At 39.7% G+C, this 22,692-nt stretch overlaps 1 protein-coding gene across 2 annotated transcripts in view; it reads left to right on the top strand.

Annotated features, from left to right (window-relative positions):
- ddah1 (dimethylarginine dimethylaminohydrolase 1) overlaps positions 1-22,692 on the top strand; it is a 54,175-nt gene that overhangs the window by 23,821 nt on the left and 7,662 nt on the right. For both annotated transcript variants that reach the window (XM_058072892.2, XM_058072891.2), the window contains exons 2-4: positions 16,424-16,523; positions 18,623-18,696; positions 20,520-20,639. In XM_058072892.2, the coding sequence (XP_057928875.2) occupies positions 16,424-16,523; positions 18,623-18,696; positions 20,520-20,639 (294 nt within the window). The remainder of the gene's footprint in view (positions 1-16,423; positions 16,524-18,622; positions 18,697-20,519; positions 20,640-22,692) is intronic.

Raw genomic sequence — 22,692 nt, 5'->3', positions numbered from 1 at the left:
AGTGAATGAGGTGAAAATTAGACTTTGACGATAGAAAGTGAAAGCTTTCAGTGGGAGAGTTAAGAATAACATTTGGACTGGGTCGTCTTGTCTGTACAACGGTTTTCATCAACACAAAGGACTGGGATGCACAACTCATAATTCTGTCTGGCACATCTGCTGTTCGACATCAGCCAAGGTCATTTTGGGTAGGATTATTATATTTGAACCCCCACACAATGCTGTAGTCTTCCAATCAAAGTATAATTCCCATTTTTGGCAATGACGAATGGAAGATAAACATTGAATTGATTGTTTCTGCAGGGAGTAGCATTTCATGTTCACAGCCCTCCACCATCAAATTGATTATGTCCTGCTGTCTCAAGTATGATTTTGCTTGTGTCACAGGGATGTGCAAACACATGGCTGTCCTTTGACAATGAAACAGCAAAAACCTTTCACGAAAAAAAAGGGATGAACATGAAGCCAAATGTCTTGTCATCCTTCCCATAGTTAGTAGTTGTCAATGTACAGTTTCCTTTGGCCAGCCCTGAGAAAATCTCTCCTACCATCTGTGTAATTCTCGCAGATTGGGTCCATGACATCAGTGGTTGATAACAAGGGAGCCACCGACATCTTGAGGAAAACCCCTCAATAGTTTGAGCCAAAAATCATAACAAATTGTAAGGGATTTGGAAAAGTTTTGCAATGATCTCCGAAGAGACCGTTTCAGTCAGATCTGTTTCCTCTGGGGAGGCTTTCTTGATTTCCAGTGCGATGTAGCTGGCAACGTCATCTTCAAGGTTGTTTCATGACATTTAGCAGTCACTGATTATTTCTTTGTCATCCTAACACTGTTTCAACTTCATGAATTTCCACTTACCAATCAGTTATTTTCTATTTTTCCTTTCCAATTCTTAAATAAAAAAATGACACTGTGATAGTATGTTTATTTCCTTTTGCACTTCACCGCATTATGCAACTGTCCAGCGGATTCCTCGAATGATCTTAGTGGGGGTTGTCCTTTTTAGTAGTGAGTTGATGGAATAAAGTGGAATCACACCAGCGGTATTAGGATTAGTCACAGGCATCAGCTACGTATGCTCTGAACTTTTAATCCTAGTTTCATCCAGCAACAGAGTGCATATGAGGAAACAATAGCAAACGAGGGATGAGAAGGACAGGACAAATCCAATCCTGTCGTGCTTTCACTGTCTATATTTACATCACTGGTACCAGTTACAGCAAGTCAAACAATATCTGAGAAAGCGTAAACACTATCAGAAGCATTAACCTACATTTACAACTTTAAATGTACTATTTATTCCATGAAATTTTACTCATTTATTCCCAACAATATGCTATTTTCATTGTGAAGTGTATCATTGCTGCACTGTAGTGGTGGGCAAAACCGTTCATTTCAGTGAACCAGATTATTCCGGTTCAATCAGTAAAAAGATCCGTTCATTTCGGTCATTTTGCTCAATTGGTCGATCTCCCCCTGTGCATAGGCCCGGTCAGCCTTGTTGAGTCAGTCCGTTCACTGCATTAAAAACAATAATAAAAAGTACAAAATGTCAACAGACAGTGTAAATTTATATTAAACATACAAAAAATATAAAAATAAACAATATAAATGTAAAACAAAAAAGAACTAGTTCTTTTGACTCGTTTGTTCATGACCGACACACCACTACTGTACTGCCTCCAGTAGTGCAGTAGTGTTTTTTTTTCCAATCAGATGTGTTCTCATGCCACTGTAATACAGTATGCCCAAGGCCTCCAGAATCAAGAGTGCAGGCCCATGTCAGTTTTCAGTATTAGATATGGAGTTTCAGTTTTCAGATACACCTCACAACTTCAGCATTTTTCACAATGTAAGTAGGTGTCCTGCTTCATTACATTCATCGCTGTATGACAAAGTGGGTAATGACAACAGCACAGAGGACTGGGGTTTGAATCCCAGTCAGGCTCTACAGTCATGTAGGCTGTGGCAAATGTATCATCCATTCATTCATTTTCTACCGCTTATTCTCCCGAGGGTCGCGGGGGGTGCTGGAAGCCTATCCCAGCTGTCTTCTGGTGAGAGGCGGGGTACACCCTGGACTGGTCGCCAGCCAATCACAGGGCACATATAGACAAACAACCATTCACACTCACATTCATACCTATGGACAATTTGGAGTCGCCAATTAACCTAGCATGTTTTTGGAATGTGGGAGGAAACCGGAGTACCCGGAGAAAACCCACGCATGCACGGGGAGAACATGCAAACTCCACACATAGATGGCTGAGGGTGGAATTGAACTCGGGTCTCCTAGCTGTGACGCCTGCATGCTAACCACTCGGCACACTTTAAACAATACTGGTTGAGAAAAATTCTGACTGGTTATGTCCCTTTGGAAGTCTCACAATCTGTCATGAGGTATTGTACTATATGACGTGTGTTCTTTCCTGTTGTTCTGGTATGTATCAATTCACTTCCTGTTGCATGCTTTATTGTGGTGAAGACAGGATGATATTGCCATCATGGAAAACCTCAACATCAATACAGTCTTAAATACAACGTGTTATATAAGCGAACCAAATCAAAACAGACCAATATCCAGGCCCTGGCTTCAGCAACATTGCTGTGTGTGATTGATGGGCTTGTAGCTTTGCAACATTTTTCTTCTCTTTGTGACATTTGAAACACAAGACTAATGGTCACTTTATATGGGAGGCACAAAAAGTATGTCAAGAGTTTGGCACTATGCAGGCAAAATGCCTGCATGCCCTCACCAGGGGCCCAAACATAGCTGATGCTCTACACGAACATCCTTTGTTTCGCACTCGGAAAGGTATTTGCCATCATAGATGACCCAAACCGGTGACTCCCAAGCAAGGCATTACTCTTATCACCGGTATGAAGTCAGCATCCGTTTATGTGTTCTCCAACAGCTGTTGATTGAACAGTTAAGGGTCTGATTGTGCTTGAGTATATGCACGTGCATGCTTGTCTGATTATTTGGATGACTCTTTGAGTGTGTGTTGTATCTGGGAGCTTGCTGCAGAGGTCCTCTCTGCTGTGTGGGTGCATTCTCTGGCTTCACTCCAGTAAGGGAGAATGCTGGACATGCTCTACTCATAAATGCCTCCCTTGATGAGCTCACTGAAATGGCTTCTTTGCGTGTCATATTATATTCCAGGGCCTAAGCGTCAATCAGCAGTTGTTTCCCATATGCAGCTGCGGTGATTAGATCTAAGAGTTACCTATTAGACATTGGCCGTGTCTGTTATTTATTATAAGACTTTAATCCCTTCGATAGAAATTCACTTATCACTTTGTATACATTAACTGTAAGCATTGTAAGCATTAAATTAGCTTTCTGAAATTAACAGCTTTGGTAATTACCAATATAATAAAGTCAAAATATTATGGAAAGGAAGTACTTATACTACAAGAAGAAGTTCATTCATTCATTTTCTATCGCTTTTTCCTCACGAGGGTCGCCGGGGTTGCTGGAGCCTATCCCAGCTGTCTTCGGGCGAGAGGCGGGGTGCACCCTGGACTGGTCGCCAGCCAATCACAAGGCACATATAGACAAACAACCATTCACACTCACATTCATACCTATGGACAATTTGGAGTCGCCAATTAACCTAGCATGTTTTTGGAATGTGGGAGGAAACCGGAGTACCGGAGAAAACCCACGCATGCACGGGGAGAACATGCAAACTCCACACAGAGATGGTTGAGGGTGGTATCAAACCCTGGTCCTCCTAGCTGTGAGGTCTGCGCACTAACCACTCGACCACCGTGCCGCCACAAGAAGAAGTTTATGAAGATTATTTAAGAAGAAAGTTGAAATATTTCTGGATTTTGTTCCACGTATTACATCCAGGTTATAATGCCAACTCTCAATACGTTCATTTCACAACTTTAGTCACTATAAAGGAATGATGCATTGCATACTGTGCGTAACTGAACCAACTGCATAGGTCAAAAGAGGTTTCGAAAGTAAAAATTCCATGCTGCATTGACATTCTAAAGATTGCTGTTTATATTATCCTTCACGGTCCAGAATCAAATCAGAGAACAGAAGCATTGGAGCGGAGGCCATAAGAATTCAAACAATGTTCCAGATCAGACCTACCACCAAGATGTTTGCTGTTTTTTGTGTGTTGCTGGCATGGACCAGGGGGATGGAATGATGTTAGCTGAAGTGTCTTTTAGCATGTACACACGCACATTGCTCATATGCACACAACCTGAAGGCCAAAGTACTAAAACCCATATAAGGTGAAATGGAAGGTTGGTTTTGAGCAAATCTCTTTTGCAGTCTCCCATGCAAACTTTTGGTAGTTGTGGCTGGGAAAAGCATCAGGTATGCAGAAGGGACATCCTACAGTTTGTTTTTTTAACTTCCCTATAAGCATCCTGTGGTCTTGACTAACTGGCTTCTTGCATTACGTAAAAGCCAACCATCTGTGCCTATATATCTTTCCGCTTCAGTTTGGGTAAATAGTTCACCAGTGCCTGACTAAATGGATGTTGTCAATGTCTGGTTATTCGGATAAACAGTTTTCCTTCTTTTATATCACGCCTGATGGCTCTGAAATTTGTGGTTTGCTTCTGTGTATTTGTACAATTTGTAGATGTGTGAGTCTACAGCCATTTTTTTCCACCGCAGGAACTTTAGGAGGAACTTTCCAAATTTTCCCTGGTAGTTCGAAATACCCCCATGTTTCCACCAAAAACTACACAGGTAAAAAGGTCTTCTACCGGATGACACTCTTTTGAACGTATTTCCAGAGGAATATATTCCACGGGAGTCTTTAGGGTACATGCTCAAACAAAGTGATGTAAAACCGGAAAAACAAGATTATAAGAAAATGAAAAACAGTACTGCACCAACAAGCTGTATGACCAATTCAGCTCACTGCTTGCAACAACGTACACAGGATGTGTGGCGAAATGGAAGAAACCGTAAACCAGTGGCATGATATATTCCCAATTGTTATATTATTAAATAATTATAATGTTTATCGTTCACTGATAAGATGTCTTTCTGACACTTGCTAAGAATACCCTCACCCTGCACCTTCTGTAAAACCCAGATCACGTTACTTTTTCTTATTGTGTGTATTTTGATGAATTACAATTCACATCACAGATATCCCAAAAGGCCCCTTACTCCTAATACAAGGATGAAGAGTCTTGAACCAGTCATGATGTGCTATACATATCACTATATTGACAGTTACTATGGTACCCAATATGTAATTGTATGGTCATATCACCTCGTACTTCGGTACGTGACAAAAATAAAATTATTAAAAAAAAAAAAAATTTAATTTAAAAACATATATTAGGAAAGCAGGAAGTGAACAAATGTAACAGTTACTGATTGTAAAAGTACCAGATGGAGGGGTAGGATTTAATAAGCTTTGCTTCTTCCTACTCCTTTTGGACATGTGGAACTGTGAACTGATTATGGGATGCACTCAATTGTAATCTGATGCATGTTCAAATCAAACCATTACCTTTTTATTTTGTGAGAAGCGTACACATATTATACAAATACTCACTTTTCGAGTAAACAAGATTGATAACTTATTGTCTCACCTGGCTTTGTAGTCCAAGAACATTCCATAAAGTAAAGAGCCATATAATTGCTTTCCATGGCAAGGACTGTGACATGCATTAACAGCATGACCATTGGTATTTCTCTCCCCATCTCACGTTCTTTACCTACTGTGTTCCTTTGAATTGCTTGAGTGACATTAAGTGATTCCACATACAATTTGAAATGGGTCCACTCCACAGCTTTATACAGCCTTTTGCCACCTTGGTCTTGATCAGGAGTGGGCAAACCTTTTTGACTTGCGTGGGGTCTCCCTTAATTTGACATGGACCTGTAATTATGCTGTATGACTGTTAGACTGTCAAAGCTTTAAGGGTTATCAGGTTCACCTTGGCACCTGGTCATGCAGTTGTTTGAATCCGTTTGGACAAGGTGCACAAGCATAAAAACATTTCACTCGGGGGGGGGCAGTCACAAACCATACAATTGCAAACACCTACATCTGGAATTTGCACTTAAGAACCATCTGCACAGAAGAGTGAATACACAAGAGTAAATTCTCGCTTAGGAAGCTTGTTGTTTTCATTTGCAAGTGCAGCCGCAGTCAAGTTTGCACATACTCATTCATTCTTTGCAAGCTTAAGTTTCCATGTCAAAGCAAAGGCTCTGCCGGGGGCGATTTTCCTACCGCATCCCTCACCCAATGAGGTCACACCATCTAGAATCCTGAGAATGTTAGGAATGACGAAGTTTAAGAGGTTTGAGCAGCACTATATGTTATCAGATAGAAGAGAGCTGATTGAGAGGAGCAAGGTTGTAATGTGATCTACCATAAAGCTGAACTGAAAGAGGTGGGTGGTGGTGGTGGTGGTGGTCGTGATATGCTTCTTTTCCTTTTTACCTTTTTCTGTTGTTTGTGATCCTCTTATCAGGGATTAGTGTTCAAATGTAAGATTATTATTACAGGTGAGTGCAAGTAAATAATGTAACACAAACCCATTTGTGTGTGTTAGATAACATTACTAACAGGTAATGTCTTAAATTGTCCCCCGTGGTTAACCATTGGGTGTACCTATAGGAGGGTCGGAGTGGATTAAATTGAACAGACCGTTTGGGTCGGAAGCAGAAAGTCCACACAAACACTGCAGAATAGGGTGCAGATACTGGAAGATCTGGAAAGCTTTCTATGTGTAGCTGCTCTACAGGAGTCCTCAAAGTGAGGACTTTTTACTACTGTATAATTTCTGAAAAGTCTTATAAGTTCAGTTTTCCTTTATATTTGGATAGACCCATGCCTGACCTCAAGTTGCGTAAAAATCTTCTCCGTGTTGTACTCCATTTTGTATGCAGTGTAATCAAGAGGTTCTCAAATATGACGGCCTAATCAATCCCTTCTTCTGTAGTTATACAAACCTGTCCCTCCCAAGACAAGTGTCTTTAATTATTGTAAGCCTCAGTACAAGGTCTTTACTTACAGGCTGTCAGTCAACCGTTGGATCGTACAGTGGCGGGTTTGCAACAGAAGACTTGTTAAGTGACATCAATGTAAATAATCACATACAAAAAAAAAACATACTTCATTTCTTTTGTCATCACAGATGAAATCCTCTCACCTGAAGTTTATCTGCAATGTTTTCTAATCATTACAAAACCAACCCACGTATTTCCTGAAAGACAGGACGTTCTATTGTCCAGACAAGCTGAGTGGGTGGGAGACAAGGGTTGGTAGACTTTTTTTTTTTTCGTGTGTCTTTTATAGGGTTCAGGCAGAGATGCTTGCTATTCCCTCAAGTGTCTGGAAAGTGGGTTGTTTCCATTACAGTCTGTCTCGTTTCACTTCAGCAGTGGTAATGTTATTGAATGGGAGCTCTGGGGTGTTCTGTGGCCTTGTGGGTCTAGTCCACAGCAGCGCATGGTGGAGGAGGCCATCATAGACACACATGGGTTACATTTGGAGCTTCAAAGACATATTTGGACTGGGCTAACAACTGGCAAAGTTATCATAAGACACGGGAAAATAGATGGTGCTGTTTTTAAACGAGATCCAAATGCTGAGAACTTTTTACCTGTTGAATTGGTTGGACTTTGACAAACACCAATTTACAAACTATCGGCCAGTCTCCTTACTACCACAATTCTCCAAAATTATTTAGAAGCTGTTCAACAATAGGCTGGATAAATTTATTAATGCGAACAAATTACTATCAAAAAGTCAGCATGGATCCAGAGCTAACATTTCTACCTCCATGCCACTGATCAAAATGACGGAAGAAATAACTAATGTTTGCGATCATAGGAAGTGTTCATGGATCTAACAAAAGCCTTTGATACAATCAATCATGACATCCTAATAACTAAATTAGAAAGGTACGGAATAAGAGGATTAGTTTTGAACTGGGTCAAAAGCTACTTAGCTGACAGGAAGCAATATGTAAAGCGGGAGAATACACATCCGTAAGTTCATATATGACGTGCGGAGTACCCCAGGGGTCAATACTGGGACCAAAATTGTTCTACTCAATCATTAGAAAGGTCAGAGAAGAAATAGACATATTAAAAATATGGTTTGATAATAATAGATTGCCCTTGAACCTAAGTAAAACTAAAATCATGCTGTTTAAAAACATAATTAATTATATCAGAAAGGCAGGAAGTGAACAAATGTAACAGTTACTGATTGTAAAAGTACCAGATGGAGGGGTAGGATTTAATAAGCTTTTCTTCTTCCTACTTCCTTTGGACATGTGGAACTGTGAATTGATTATGTGATGCATTCAATTGTAATCTGATTAATTAAATTAAACCATTGTCATTAAACCATTACTTAGTATTGATTGCTGTCTGAATCTGTATGATTCCAGTCATTTATGACATTAGCTGAGAATTGGCATATTTTGTTGTTCAAACACCTAAAAGAAACCTAAGTTCGTCAGCATGTTGGCATTAATATAATGTTGCAAGTATATTTATTATACACTATTACTTTCTACAGCCTGTGTAATGTCTTTAATGTATCGCTATCCGTTGTAAAATTCATTAGTTTTACTATCAAGTTTCACGATATATAGGAGACTCGCCCTTGTGTGTTCAACCAAGTTCAGATAAAGACAGTAAATTCATCATCGGGTGTCTTTTACACGTACTCCGATTTCCTTATTTTTTTATCATTAGTGTTGCATTTTCCATATTAAAAAGTACTATTCAGATGACTAAATCGTAACTCAAGAATGACAACATTCAAGCCCATCATTACCAATATTTAGGAAACCATTTGGCCCATTATATTTTTTCCCCTTTCAAGAATAGAACATCTCGTCCTTTTCTTAGTTTTCCACTTCAGAGACGTGCTTGCATCTAACATTACAGCGCTGTTTTGGGAAATCCTTCATAATAGGCAGTTAGTCTGGTCTTTGCCGGGCAAACCCTCATGCTTTTTTCCACTTTGGGACCCATCCATCACATTCTTTGAAAAACGTGGGCGTAACCATGTGGTAAGATGATGTTTTTCTGCTATGGAACGCACTCCAGGGTCCAGGCTGTTTTTAGCATTCCAGATAAAGCAAAGAGCAATAACTGGAACACTTCAGCAATGGTCAGTATGCAGGTATGAAAAGGCATCAAGATGTTTCCTTCCATCGTGAGAGGCTCTGCAGGTTGAAAGCTGTAGTTACATAAGCTCGCAACAAACAGGACACAAGGATTTGCTTCATCAGTCTTCTGTCGCTCTTCTACTCCGGTTCCCTCTCACTTTTGTGGCTTTGTGACCTCTTGGGTTCCTCTTTCTCTGAGCAAACCAACACTGTGCACTTTGAGGACTCCCCTCGTGGAAGGAAGATAGGGACTCCCCTGTCCACTTTCTTTTTTTAACCTCCTTTTATGTTCCAGTCAAAGCAACATAACACATTTTTCTCTGCACATCGCAAGTCAAGATCCAGGACTCATCATCTCAAACAATCTTCTCAGAGTGGTTATGGATGGACATTCTCTTCTGCGGTACACCTTGGGCCTCACCAATGTTGAAACTATTTTAATATGTGGGAGCTTTGGGTATTTTTGCTTTGGCTTTCCAGAGGCCTCAACCGGCAAATCTAAAATAAACACAATGGGGATTCCTTCTCAAATTGTCTGAATTGAATCATCTTTTGTACATGTGAGAGGGGTGCCAAGTTTTGATTCTGTAAGGGTAATAAGCATTGGTTAACCACAGTGCTCGGAAAGCCTGACAGGTTATGGGAAAATTACTTCTTGTGACAGTTGTCAGGCATTCCACTTTCCGTTCATTTAGTCCTCTAACACGACCATATGTGCTTAAAAGATCTTACTCGTAGATGCACACAAAAGTCAGTGACAATAATACACTTAACAGTTGCAGTCTGATTTAGCTTTTCTGTTTGTTGAGGATCTTTGTACACTTGTTCTTGGGTTGTGGCATAATGTCTAAACCAGGGGTCTCAAACTCAATTTACTTGGGGGTCACTGGAGCTTGGGTCTGGGCGAGGCTGGGCCGCATCAGGTTTTCCAAAAAAAAACGCATTTATTAAAAACGGAAAAATGAATAAACTTTGCTTTTGTTCTGATTTTCTACAAGAAAAGCTCTGATAAAACATTCCACTGTTCTCAAAATATCTTAATTTTTATTTTTCTACACAAAATAAGATGAAAAATAAATAAACAAATCAATAATTTAAAAAATCAATCATTAATAAATAAATATAATAATAATAATAAAACACCAAATAATAAAAACTTAAGAAACCACATATAGTTGGTGAGTAGACAAATTGTTTTTTCCGGATTAAAATGAACAAAGCATTATTAGAGCCCTGTAGACATGACAAAACACGACTATAGTCACATTTATACTCTTTTTATTTACAACATATTTTGCGCAACTGCAGGGTCTTGAGACACATGCTAACTCGCAAACTAGAGAGCTAGCGACCTAAACGGTAGCCTTCAAGTTATTTCCTTTAAACTTAAATAGCCCAAAACTTACCACTTCCACACGGATAGGGAGGATAACTATTAACAGTTATTTAACCTTTAACATGAACATTAATCAAACGTAATATTTTTTTCTGGGTACATGATACCATACAGCATCCATATCAAACTTGCGCGGGCCGCACTAACATTAAACTTTCATATCAAGGCGGGGGCCTCAAACTAGTGTCCTGCGGGCCACATTTGGCACGCGGGCCGCATGTTTGAGACCCCTGGTCTAAACAATCCATGATCCTGAGTTGGGCTTTGGTTTGCAACAATATGGAAATAATCAGTACAATGCAACCAATGAAAGAACGGTCAGTATATAAGAATGAATATCTCCTCGATGTTCCTCTGCTTGTTCATCATGCACCAATGTTCCATGCATATGCCCGAACCATTGTAGCAGTGCACTCTGAAGCCCCTGTCGTAACACACTCCTTGAACCTTGAACTTCAAGGCTTGTTCTTCACTGAAAATGTGGGTGGTCTGATGTCTTTCAAGCCAGGTGGGGCAAAGGTGAGAGCATGTAATGATTCCCACTTGGGTTTCCCTTGAGGAAAAAATAGAACAGAGGAACACCGTACAACTATGTGCCTTGTCTGGCCCATGCTGGTGAAATAGAACTTCAACTACTTCAATGGGATAACTTTAACAATGTGGTCCAGCACTTACCACCGTCAAATCACAGCAATCGGTTCAACCCTGGTTTTTTTCTTGACTGATGATTTAATCCAGAACCCTGGGGGGGGGAAGACTATCACGGTTTTATTGAGTAGCTCTGATATAAACTGTAACTGCATTCTGTAAAATGATTTACTACGGACGTCATTGTAGTTGAACACAATTTCTGCTACACAGATAATCCCGACCATGGACAGGAACTTTGGAAATCCAATAACACGTGTTACCTTTGGTGTCCTCCGCTTAAACTCACAGGCTAAACCCACATTCAAAGATACCCAAGCAGGATCGAGCACTACAAAAATAAGCAGAAATACGAGTCTGTTCCAGCAAATAAAGCTCTCTGTCCAATCATCAGGACTGTAAAGAATGTGTTTGCTGCCTACCTCTCACTGTGACGGCTCCAAAGAACTGCAGGCGAAAAAGTGTAGGAAAATAAAAGGCAGGGGGGGCTGTCGGAAATACAGGGGGTTCTCCAGTCAGCTCAGCTCATCTATATTTATTGGGTTTTATCTTATAGACTGGACCTCTAAATCCAAACTAGGGGGAAAAGCTAATAAACCAACTCACCTCACTGAGAATTAAAGATCAACCTTGCTTGACTACACTTGTTGGGTACCACTATTAAATATTACTACCTTTGGGAAACATTTATTTGTAGAAAGAACTTTAGACTGAACGTCCCATTCGTAACATGAATATGACACACTTCTTTCTAAGGCAAAATATGCGTTTCGGCCTCTTCGTCCACCTCCAAATGCAGCTTTCTGTGCTTAGACGGCTGTAGTGTGCCCATAGGACAATAGCTTTGAATATTCCTTTTTGCAGTATTTATGTCCCAGGAGCCCAAATAACTGGAGTCTGATATCGCAGTGTGTTTGGCTGAGACAGATCCTTTACTGAGGCAGACTGCCAGATCCTTGTGGTCAATGTGGTCCAAGGGTCTCCAACTCCAGTCTTGCTACTGTTAACCGTGCACGGCTTCATGTTGACCTACTTCTCAACGCTTATGTAATGCTGTAAAGCTGGGGTGGGGGGTTGGGTGTCATGGCTTGGTTAACCACAGGTATGTTCCTACACACACCAAGGATTTGTTTGGATTATGGAAGGACAGGCCATGGAGGGTCTGCTTTCTTTATAATGCAAGAGAATGAGTTGGTTGGCATTTCAGACCAAAGTTCCTGTGATGGGATTAGTTCTTGCAGTCTCTCAGAACATTAGCTTTCCAAATACATACAGTACTCCACTCATCAAGAAAACTCGAGAGATTAAATTTTACTCTTTAAATTCACAAATGGCTTCACAGCTTTTGGTGTAAAGAGGTTAACTTCATCGTATCTGAGGAGCACCATAGCGTGAGACTGTGTTGCGTGTTGGAAGGGCAGGGTGACTCTCAGGAATGCTATTGTTTTGGCTTTATTCCCATCACTAAATGCACCGTGTTCAAGCAGACTGATGGTCCCTTTTAGCAGAATGTGATATCTACTGGTACCGGGGGCAAGAGAAAGGAGAGAAAGGGGTCCATAAAAAGCCCAAATAAAAGGCTGTTTCTCTTCGCCCCGTCTCCCTCGTACTAAGCTGGAACGGCAGGAATGTGGCCTGCAAACCAACTGGCCCGAACAGCCTTCAGCCTCTAATGCATTTTAAAAGGCCTAAAATGCCTTTTTTCATTCAAAGCAGGGTGCATGCTAACCTTGTGTTACTTGGCCAAGCACTCAGGAGAAAAGAAGGAGAGAGAAAAAGGGTTTTAAGGAGAGGAGAATGAGGTGCCTCCAAAGTGAGTTGGCACCCAGGCAGGGTGAGGTATTGGGTGTCTCTCACGTTGGGAGATAATCGGCCTCTCTGCGTGGGGCACCACTGGGAGCATTTTTGACCCCTGCCATGAGGGTTGAGAAACAAGGGAAAAAAGTGAGAAAATAAAAAAGAGCATGCATTTTTATATCGTCAAAGGCCAAAAAAAAAAAAAAGCCAAGTAAATTAATGTGCTTGCTAAATACTAATAGCCTTTTTAGCATGCAGCTCAGCAGTGGCTAGACAAAATGTTTTCTGTACATAGAAGCCAACAATTAAAGGAAGGTCAAGCGTTATTTGCTCATTTTAGTATATTTAGCAGTATATTGATGTGTAGCCCTTTTGCAAGGAATGATGTGGCTACCCTTCTCATTATGCGGTATTTATAGCAGTTTTGCCTTGATTGTAGTAATAAATACTCCCCTGCCATATGGTGCATGAAAGGAACAGCAAAAGTCAGTACGTCTTTGAATTAATTAATCACCTCAAAGGGCATGTTGATTGGGATTATGTTTAAGCATACCTCTGGTACCATTTTGTTGCATGTGCAATGTGCAGTGATGGAGAATGCAAAGTGGTGAAGGTGTGATGTCAAATTGGATTATGTGTCAATTGTGAATAACTGGTGAAGCACCTCATTCATATGTTATCTTTGGTGTTATGAGCAAAAAAAAAAAAAAAATTGAGTGGCTGCTCGGAGGTACACAGAAGTAGAGTTTACCTGATGGAACTGGCTCCAATATACACTATTGTCATCAGTTTGTTCCAGTTCATTATTATTTGAAGAGCTTATGGATGTCTTCTTTTACCACCCAAGTGTATTGGCTCGAGATTAAATACTTTAGTCCAGGGGTCAGGAACCTTTTTGGCGAAGAGAGCCATGAAGGCCAGATATTTTAAAATGTGTATCTGTGAGAGCCATATACATTTTTTTAAACATTGAATGCAATAAAATGTGTGCATTTTTATGTAAGACCAACAGTTTTAGATAATGGGCTCTAATTACGTAGACCAGGCACACTACCCCACGCCAATGGGGTGTGGCCAGCACACTTTCGTGAGCAGTACAGTGTCTAATAATAAATCAAATACTTGTTGCCATTAATACTTCTGCTGCTGCATAATTTTGCACCGTACTCCGTAGACGTATTTCATTCTTTTGGCCATCTTCGTCAGAAGACTTGGTTCTGCAGCTTTAGCTATTTGACTAAAGGAGTAAAGTTTACATTTACATGTTTTTTTAACATCTCAATGACCGAGGTAGACTACAGCATTACCCAGTAATAATCAAGTTTTGGTGTTTGACCTGGAAAATATCATCAGGAAAGATAGATATGGTTGGCCGTATTGCAGCAGAATATAGATGGACGAATTAAAATGCATAAGAAAGTTGTTGATTTTGAATATTATTTTTAACAGTCATTTCCGTGATGGTTTACTTTAAAATGTTAGCAAAAATACATTTTTATTGTGGTAAGAAATGCTTGAGAGCCAGATACAGTCATCAAAAGAGCCCTACCTGGCTCCCGAGCCATAGGTTCCCTACCTCTGCTTTAGTCCATGTTCTGGGTCAATGCACGATGGAGTATTTGGGCCAAAAATCTTGAGATTTCAGGAATAAAGTCATAAATTTACGAGATAAAAGTCGTAACCTTCAGGCAAGCTTTTATTTATAATGTGGCAGCAAAACAGAGCAGTTGAGCACAACAGATTAGCATGTCAAGCACTTCTGCCTTTCATACACCGCCCCCTTCATATGCCCACAACCAAAGGTCACGTAAATCCCCCACTTACATAGCTGTCTTAGGCAATGCCTGTATTTTTTTTCACAAAATGTACATAAATTTACAACTTTATTCTCATAAAGTTTTTTTCTCTGAAATTCATGACTTTATTATTGAAATTTTGGATTATTTTAATACTCCGTCAAAACAGGCATTGCCTGAGACAGCAATGAAAAGAATGGACTTATTTGACCTTTGGCCTGTGGAAGTGAGAAGGACCACATACACTAATCTTAGACACGCTTGCCTGAAGCAAGAGGAAAGTTTCCTTCCTTCTCGAAGAGCTGTGCTCTATTTTTCCACTGACACATATATCACGTATTATGGACGACTTTTTTCTCGTAAATAAGGACTTTATTCTCGTCTGTTTTCTCGTAAATGTACAATTTTATTGTTGTAATATTACCACTTTTTTCTTGTAAATTTGTGACGTAATTCTCGTAAATTTACGACTTTATTCTCGAAATCTCTGATATTTTTTTTATTTTTATGTGGCCCTAATATTCTTGGACTAAATGCAGACAACAGATACTGTTGGTCTGACACAATAATCTTTGCATAGGGGTCCTTAAACGTTCTCATGGTGGTCGGGTAAACATGGGGCTAAACATCCTTTGTTTCTTATCAATTCCAGTGATGTCAGAGGAAATGCCTGGCAGCTTAGGTAAAGTCAGCGTCAGTGCAGTTTGTCACATTTTGTGTGTGTGTGTGTGTGTGTGTGTAATAGAAGAGGATGCCAATAGATATACTGTACATGTCTGGTGCCACACAAATCCGACAAAAATGCATTCGACACACAAGACGTGAAATGAAACCTGGACGAGAATGATTATTATCTGGTTGTTTTTATGACTTTGTGAGTCACTCGTCTATAAAATGATCAATTTGCGATTTGCAATTACATGGAGGAGTGTGTATATTCACTCTATTGTTATTTTGGAAGTGCATGGCAATCTACCTGTATGACCTCATGGTGTGGCCTTCCATAAATAAGTGGAAGCAGAAACATTGTGTTAGCCAAGAAGCACAATGAGCAGGCTGAGGTCATAATGAGATAGAGCTTGTGGAAACATTGATGCTCACACTAACATGCCTGGCCTTGGAAACTACTCCTGTAGGACCCCCAAAATCAGGACAGTAAAAATCACACTGGGCGGTCAGGCAGGAGAGCAGTCATGGATCGACCAAACAAAGACCGTCTCTCTCTTCGAGTTCTGAGGTCATGTAGAGGACATGTAGCTAAACAGTTTTCTCTTTTTCCACCCCTGTTTCATAATGCCGTAATATCCAGCTCATTGTGTTTTCCCTGCACATACGAAAATAATGGAAGATAGATGACCCAGAACGTGAGGGGAGGATAATGCATTTTTACTTAAAGTTGTTTCTTCTCGGAATAGTTTTTATCTGGAGTCAACGCTTTGTCAAATTTATAGCACTTATGTCTACTTCCCTCAAATGACATCATTTCATGGATCATTACAATGATGTCATATCAACTTGTATGAGAAAAAAAAACATGCTCGTCCCACATAAGATGTAGACTACACAACACTCACCCTAGATCAGACCTCAATGATTTGTTGATACCAGCAGATGATTTACATGCATTTTTTTGTGTCCTTGTTTATCCAGACAGAGGCAATGAAATGTGCTCTGAAAGAGCTGAATCTGAATGTTGTGGAAATGACTGATGAGAGCGCTACACTGGATGGAGGAGATGTCCTTTTCACAGGTAAATAAAATCTCAGATGCAATCATACTGTTAATCGTGATATTTTCATTGACACCATCACTTCATTGGGAATTGAATGGATTCTACAGTGCATTGGCACACATGCACACATCCACAATGCACACCCATTCTCAAAAGTTTCACAGACCATTATGGATGTAATATTTGGACCTTTCTGTAAGTCAAAAGCAACAAAAGTCTGCTGAATTTCTTTGCATCTCATTTAGCTACCTTCCTTATATAATATTTTACATCTTTTCATAACCTACCAGATGGTTTGACGTAATTAAATAACTCATCGGCCATTTTTCAAAAGCCGTCCCTGTCGTTACGGCCATTTTTTTTATTATTTTGACTGATGTTTGAAGGCACAAAATAACTTTTTCGTTCTTTAGTAAGCAGCAGTCAAACAGTTTTAGCAAAATATCAGTTCTCAACAAAAAAATTCAAGCATAACTTTCACTTTGGCACAAATTTTGCCATATTTATTCAGCCAAAATATATAAAAAAATTCTATGACAGAACATAAACAGCACAAAAAATGTTATTTTACATAATAATAACAATTTATTTACAAAAATAACTTGAACTATTTACAATTTTCACATTTGGAATCAAACTAATGTGCGTTATCTCGTGAACTCTGTGCCTTTTCACTCTGTATATTTCAGTGGTAAAGTCGCAGGCCGTGCTCCAATAAAATGCATTTCTGCCACATTGTGGCCGTTTTTTTGGCTTAAAACTAACCAAACATGCTCTCTTCTATTGCGGAGTTGCGTCATCACCTCTTTTTGCCTTCTTTCTCTTTCAACTTTTCTCTTCAGGGGTCGCCACAGCAAATCAATCACCTACATGCAACCCAGTCTTCTGCATCTGTCTCTCTCACACCAACTACCCTCATGTCCTCCTTCGCTACATCCATAAACCTCCTCTTTGGTCTTCCTCTATGCCGCCTACCTGGCAGCTCTAAACGCGCATCCTTCTACCAATATATTCACTATCTCTCCTCTGGACATCATCCCTCTGATGTATTTGTTCCTGATCCTATCCATCCTGGTCACTCCCAATGTGAACCTCAGCATCCTCATCCCTGCGACCTCCAGTTCTTCTTCCTGTCTGAGCCCACCTCTTTTTGCCTGTAGTGCAAAAAAACATAAAAGACGTATCAATAGAATCTTTGGGAGCGAGCGGTGGGATTGAAATAAGTAGTAGTGAATAAGTTAATGTGACGTGATTGTAAGAAGGACTCTCAGGTCTAGCCCTGACTATTGCGTGTTCGAAGGTAAGAGCGTTTAAGATTTCCCAAAAGACATTCCAGAGTGTAACCTCAGTGACCTTGAGCCTCTGCACACTGAGTAGAATTTCCTCTGAACATAATCTGTTGTAAAAGCATTGCGTAGCATACTGCACGGTCAAATCAAATAAGCGGGAATTGGATTCTTACCAAGGGCCTTTTTCACTTCTCTGGCGTCATTTAAGAAGACTGGGAATCAAAAGTCTTTGGGTACATTAGAGTCCGTGGTTAAAATGTGGGTTAATGTCTTTACCACAATGAAGCCCACTCAGGAAAGAGCATACTTAATTGGGTTTCTAGACAATAGTGCTGTGCTCTCGTTTCTGGGTTTCTCACGGCAGGGCTCGAAAAGTTTTTTGCTGGCATGCTCCCAGCGAAGGGCAGATTTTGTCAAGGCTCAGCTGTTACATTGGTCGCCGGTCCCTGAGCTCAATGGTGCATGCCAGGTATTCAGAGTTTTTGTCTCCTGCCATGTTAGCTGTGGCAACTTCAGTGTTCAGCTAATAGAGTTCCAGAGATCATTGTGTTACAGTTTTGTTTGACCGAATTGTTCTTGTTTTTTTCTGATTCAACGCAAATCGAGACACCAGGCCATTAAAACTGAATGCATCAACAAGATACTTTTTGGAAGAATTTTTGATGTCAGTGTCAAGACTTGGACCTCGGTCTTTAATTGAGTTCATCACAAAGCCTTTTAATGGAGTTCACTTCTTCCACAGCAACCTTAACTACGATTGATGAATTGATTGAAGAGTTTTGATGATGTTTTTTTGTTCTCATTGCTAATAATTGTTTCACTCTGTAGGTCGAGAGTTCTTCGTAGGCCTTTCCAAACGCACCAATCAAAGAGGAGCTGAGATTCTTGCCGATGCCTTTAAGGTGAGATGACATAAAGCATAAAATGGACAAAAATATTAAAGCAAAGTTATCCTGATGACCCGGGTCTAACATAATCAACACACTCCATCAGACACGGGACAAAATAGGTATCAGGAGGTCTAATTCATTCATGATCTTTTACTAAAAATCATCATGAATGGCGCAAACAATCTTAACATAAGAATGTGTATTCTTGGTGAGTTATACAGTCTTGTTTCCTCATCGATCCCGTAAAGAGCTGGTCAAAATATCACAAACAAAATAGAAAAATATGTTATTAAGCCTTTTAGGCCCGGGAGATGACAGCATCATTTGTTCATCCATCTTGTTTCTTTTATTCCATTTTGCTTGTCTCACTTACTGATTTCATTTCCCCCTCCATCAATCTCTGCCTCAGTTCAGTTCCTCTCTAACTCTGTCCTGGTCTCCATTATGTCCTTCCTCAATCCGTCCACGACTGATTCTATTGTTTTTTTTTTTCTTTCCAGTCCACCTTTCACCCTAAGTTAACTTGGATATGCTTCTGTCTTGACCAAGGATAAGTGAAATTCCTGCAGATGCATTCCTCTGTGTTGTAATATATTTGATAAGATGGGCCTTAAGCGGATAAGCGGAAGAAGATGAATGGGTGGAAGATGAGCCATAATGATGCAGCGCCAATTGCAATGGCAAAAATCTTTGAAGTCAATTTTGTGAACATTTATCACTGTGTGTTCTTCTTATGAAAAAACAATGAATGTTTTTCTTGTCAGGAATGATTACTACGCAAACACTGTGCACAGATGTTGATAATCATTTCCATGTAGTCAATTAGAAATATCTCATTTGGGGATAAACGAAATGCTGACATAATAGCATCATTCCAACGGTATCACAATTGCCTCGAGTGTTTTGACAGTTTTTTAAAGTCAGCTATGTCAGCCCGATGTTGAAATAAGTTCCATTCCCAGTCACTGATGAATGATGATTTTAAATCTTATGAGTTTTTCTGAAGCCTGTCATTTCTTTATGACAGCAAGCATATTACATAACACATATTGCTCTGGAGGCATGACTAAAATGTGTACCTCCTCATAAATGTGTAGGTCTTTTACATAAAAAGTGTCAGGAAAGGTTCTATCGTATAGTATGTATATGTGAGGCCTTTCAGAGGCGCTATTAATCAATTTGAGAGGGGGGGGGGGGGGGGGGAATTCCTTTAGGCCAGTAAATCTATGAATCTAAAGGAAAAGGTAAGAAGCTATATTATGTAACCATACAGCATGAAAAATAACTCTAGAAGAATTTATAAACCATACAATCAAAGTTTCCTTTAATGCCGTAGAGTATGAACTTTGTAACTGGGGATGACATGGTAGGATTATCAAGGTCAATTGAAAACTAACATAGGTTAAAAATAACACGTTTTAAAACCCTTCATTTTCGGCCATTTTCCCTGTATCACTGTTATCACAGTTTTTAAATTATATGTGCGATTTTCAGTTTTGGTTATGTCCACTAGAGTCCACTAGGCCAACGGACGGCAACTTAAACTGGTTCTATTGTAGTACAGGCCTCTATGCATCAAAGCCTAAAAAAACGAAAGAGAAATGTAAATAAATGGGGTTTGGTACAAGTCATTATCTGTCATACTGTCATCAATTGAGAAAAAATGTATTCAAATGGGAAAACAAATGCTAGAATTTGAAGTTGTAGTCCAACAGAGAAAGCCTGGCCCTGATCACTCATCACTGGTTTTAAGTCACTTTATGTACATTTATATTTGTATATATAATTTCCCCCAAAAATGACAGGAATTCATTTTTTTTATTATTGTCTTCCAGGACTATGCTGTGTCTACTGTGCCTGTATTGGAAGGGTTGCACCTGAAGAGCTTCTGCAGCATGGGGGGGCCGGGTCTCATTATCATCGGCTCCAGTGAACCCGCTCAGAAAGCCCTCAAAGTATGGAATTTGTGTATGTGCGTAATGTGTTTATGGAAATAGCGTCATCTCATGGTGATGATGTTGCCAACTATCATCATGGGAACAGTTGAATCATATCCTTGGCACTGTGTTGTTCCTAAACTGGCACAGCAGATGTTTGCTGCTTTTTTATAGTCCTTGATCGCCTCTTGGAATGAACCACTTTTCTTCCTTTTAAGTTTTCATTCAGCAAGAATACCACCTGGCACCTTCATTAATAATTGTCGTCACTGCTCATTTGTTTTGCATATACAGCTTGAGCTTCTGATACAGAAACAGCATCTGACTTGATCAAACCCCAAACTAACACAGAATAAGTGGATGAGAATGGTGGTGTTTTTTCAGCCAGGCAGATTATATTTTAGCCCAATTGTTCCTTAGACAGGTGACATATTGCAGGAAAAAAAAATTGTATATCAGAATATCAGCCATGACTGTAATTATGTTACTTTTGTGACACTCTGCAAAACCGATGATGATAAGTTTATGTTGACAACTCACTCTCCATATACAACCTTTCAAGACCATATATAGTAACCCCTTGTTTGTCGGGGTTAATTGGTTCCCAATTAATTTCTGTGAAGTAGGATTCCTTAAATCACATGTTTGCGACCTTCTAAATACATTTTTAAAAAAATATATTATTAGAGCCTTCTAAACATGCCCTATCAACCCTATAGTCACATTTACACTGGCCTCACTAGTAGACATAGTAAGAGTAAATAAGACATAATAAATGTGTTTGCTTGGGGAGATGAGTGGCAGGTGGACAGGAAGTGATGTCAGGGCTTCAGAGCTGAGTTTTAGCTTGCCGTGGGTTCCTGATTGAGAGAGAATTGCCTTTACTTTTCACTTATACTTGACTTTCACTTTTACTACAAGCGAAATTGTGCAATCGCATGTTCATACATGTACAACATATACAATATGACGGGGTTGACAGGACAGGATGACTGGACGATAAAAGGGGAAGAGGAACAAAAGGAAAGGGGGGGGACCAAAAAAAAAGCAAACTATGCTCCTGTGAGGGAGTACAGTATGGGACAACAAAAGGATCCTTAGCAACACGTTGTAGACACTGATAAGCACACTTTCCAACATGAGAACTGGAAGACTGATTTTTAAAACTGATTTTTGTTAGGGATTATTGTGCCTGTTGTGAAATAATTTAAACCTGCAATAATTTCTTGTTGTTTATATGTTTCACTGAACACAGTTACATTACTGGCACCTAGTGACTAGTGTTTTAAATGCATTTTCTGAATGCCTTATTCATCTTTTTTAGTTGTTTCGTTTGCTTTTGTTATGCTTGAAAATTCTTCATTTTGGCAAAAATAGTTGAAATTTCACAGTCAACTGGGATAGGCTCCAGCTGTCCATGACCTTAAACAGAAAAAGCAGTAGAAAATAATGGTAATGGTTTTATTTCATTTGAACATGCATCAGATTACAATTGAATGCATCACATAATCAGTTCACAGTTCCATATGTCTAAAAGGTGTAGGAAGAAACAAAGCTTATTAAATCCTACCCCTCCATCTGGTACTTTTACAATCAGTAACTGTTGCATTTGTTCACTTCCTGCTTTCCTAATATAGTTTAATTTTTTTTTTTTTAAATAGATACATGTATTTGAGGTCGCTTCTTGGTTTACTTCTATGGAGTCGCATGGTTGACGTAATATAGCGCTTCTCAACCCGAAGGGTTTGCTGCCTGACAATACTGTCCCATCGCAATGATTCAAATCCTGGAGAAGTTGCTACTACATTTGAATTGTTGGAGCATACACAGGAACACAGCGTACACAGGAACTGAAACATTAGATCCAGAAATGCACATCCTGTTAAATTTTACATCAACTCATTAACATTCCAACTTGTTTGATCACTCCAGTAATTAGCCACACTAATGAGGAGTAGCTGTTAGCAACAAACTACTTGCTCTCTAATTACGTCTTACGTCATCCGTCCTGCAGTAGTCTGCTCCTGTATTACTGGGTCTTTTAATGGGCCAGTCATCTCTTTTGTGGTAA

Source organism: Doryrhamphus excisus, linkage group LG4, assembly GCF_037039965.1.
Source record: "Doryrhamphus excisus strain RoL-2023G ecotype Guam linkage group LG4, RoL_Dexc_Guam_v1.1, whole genome shotgun sequence".
NCBI classification, from domain to species: Eukaryota; Metazoa; Chordata; class Actinopteri; order Syngnathiformes; family Syngnathidae; genus Doryrhamphus; species Doryrhamphus excisus.
Note: the sequence above shows the minus strand (reverse complement) of the source record. Positions and strands in the feature narration are given on the sequence as shown.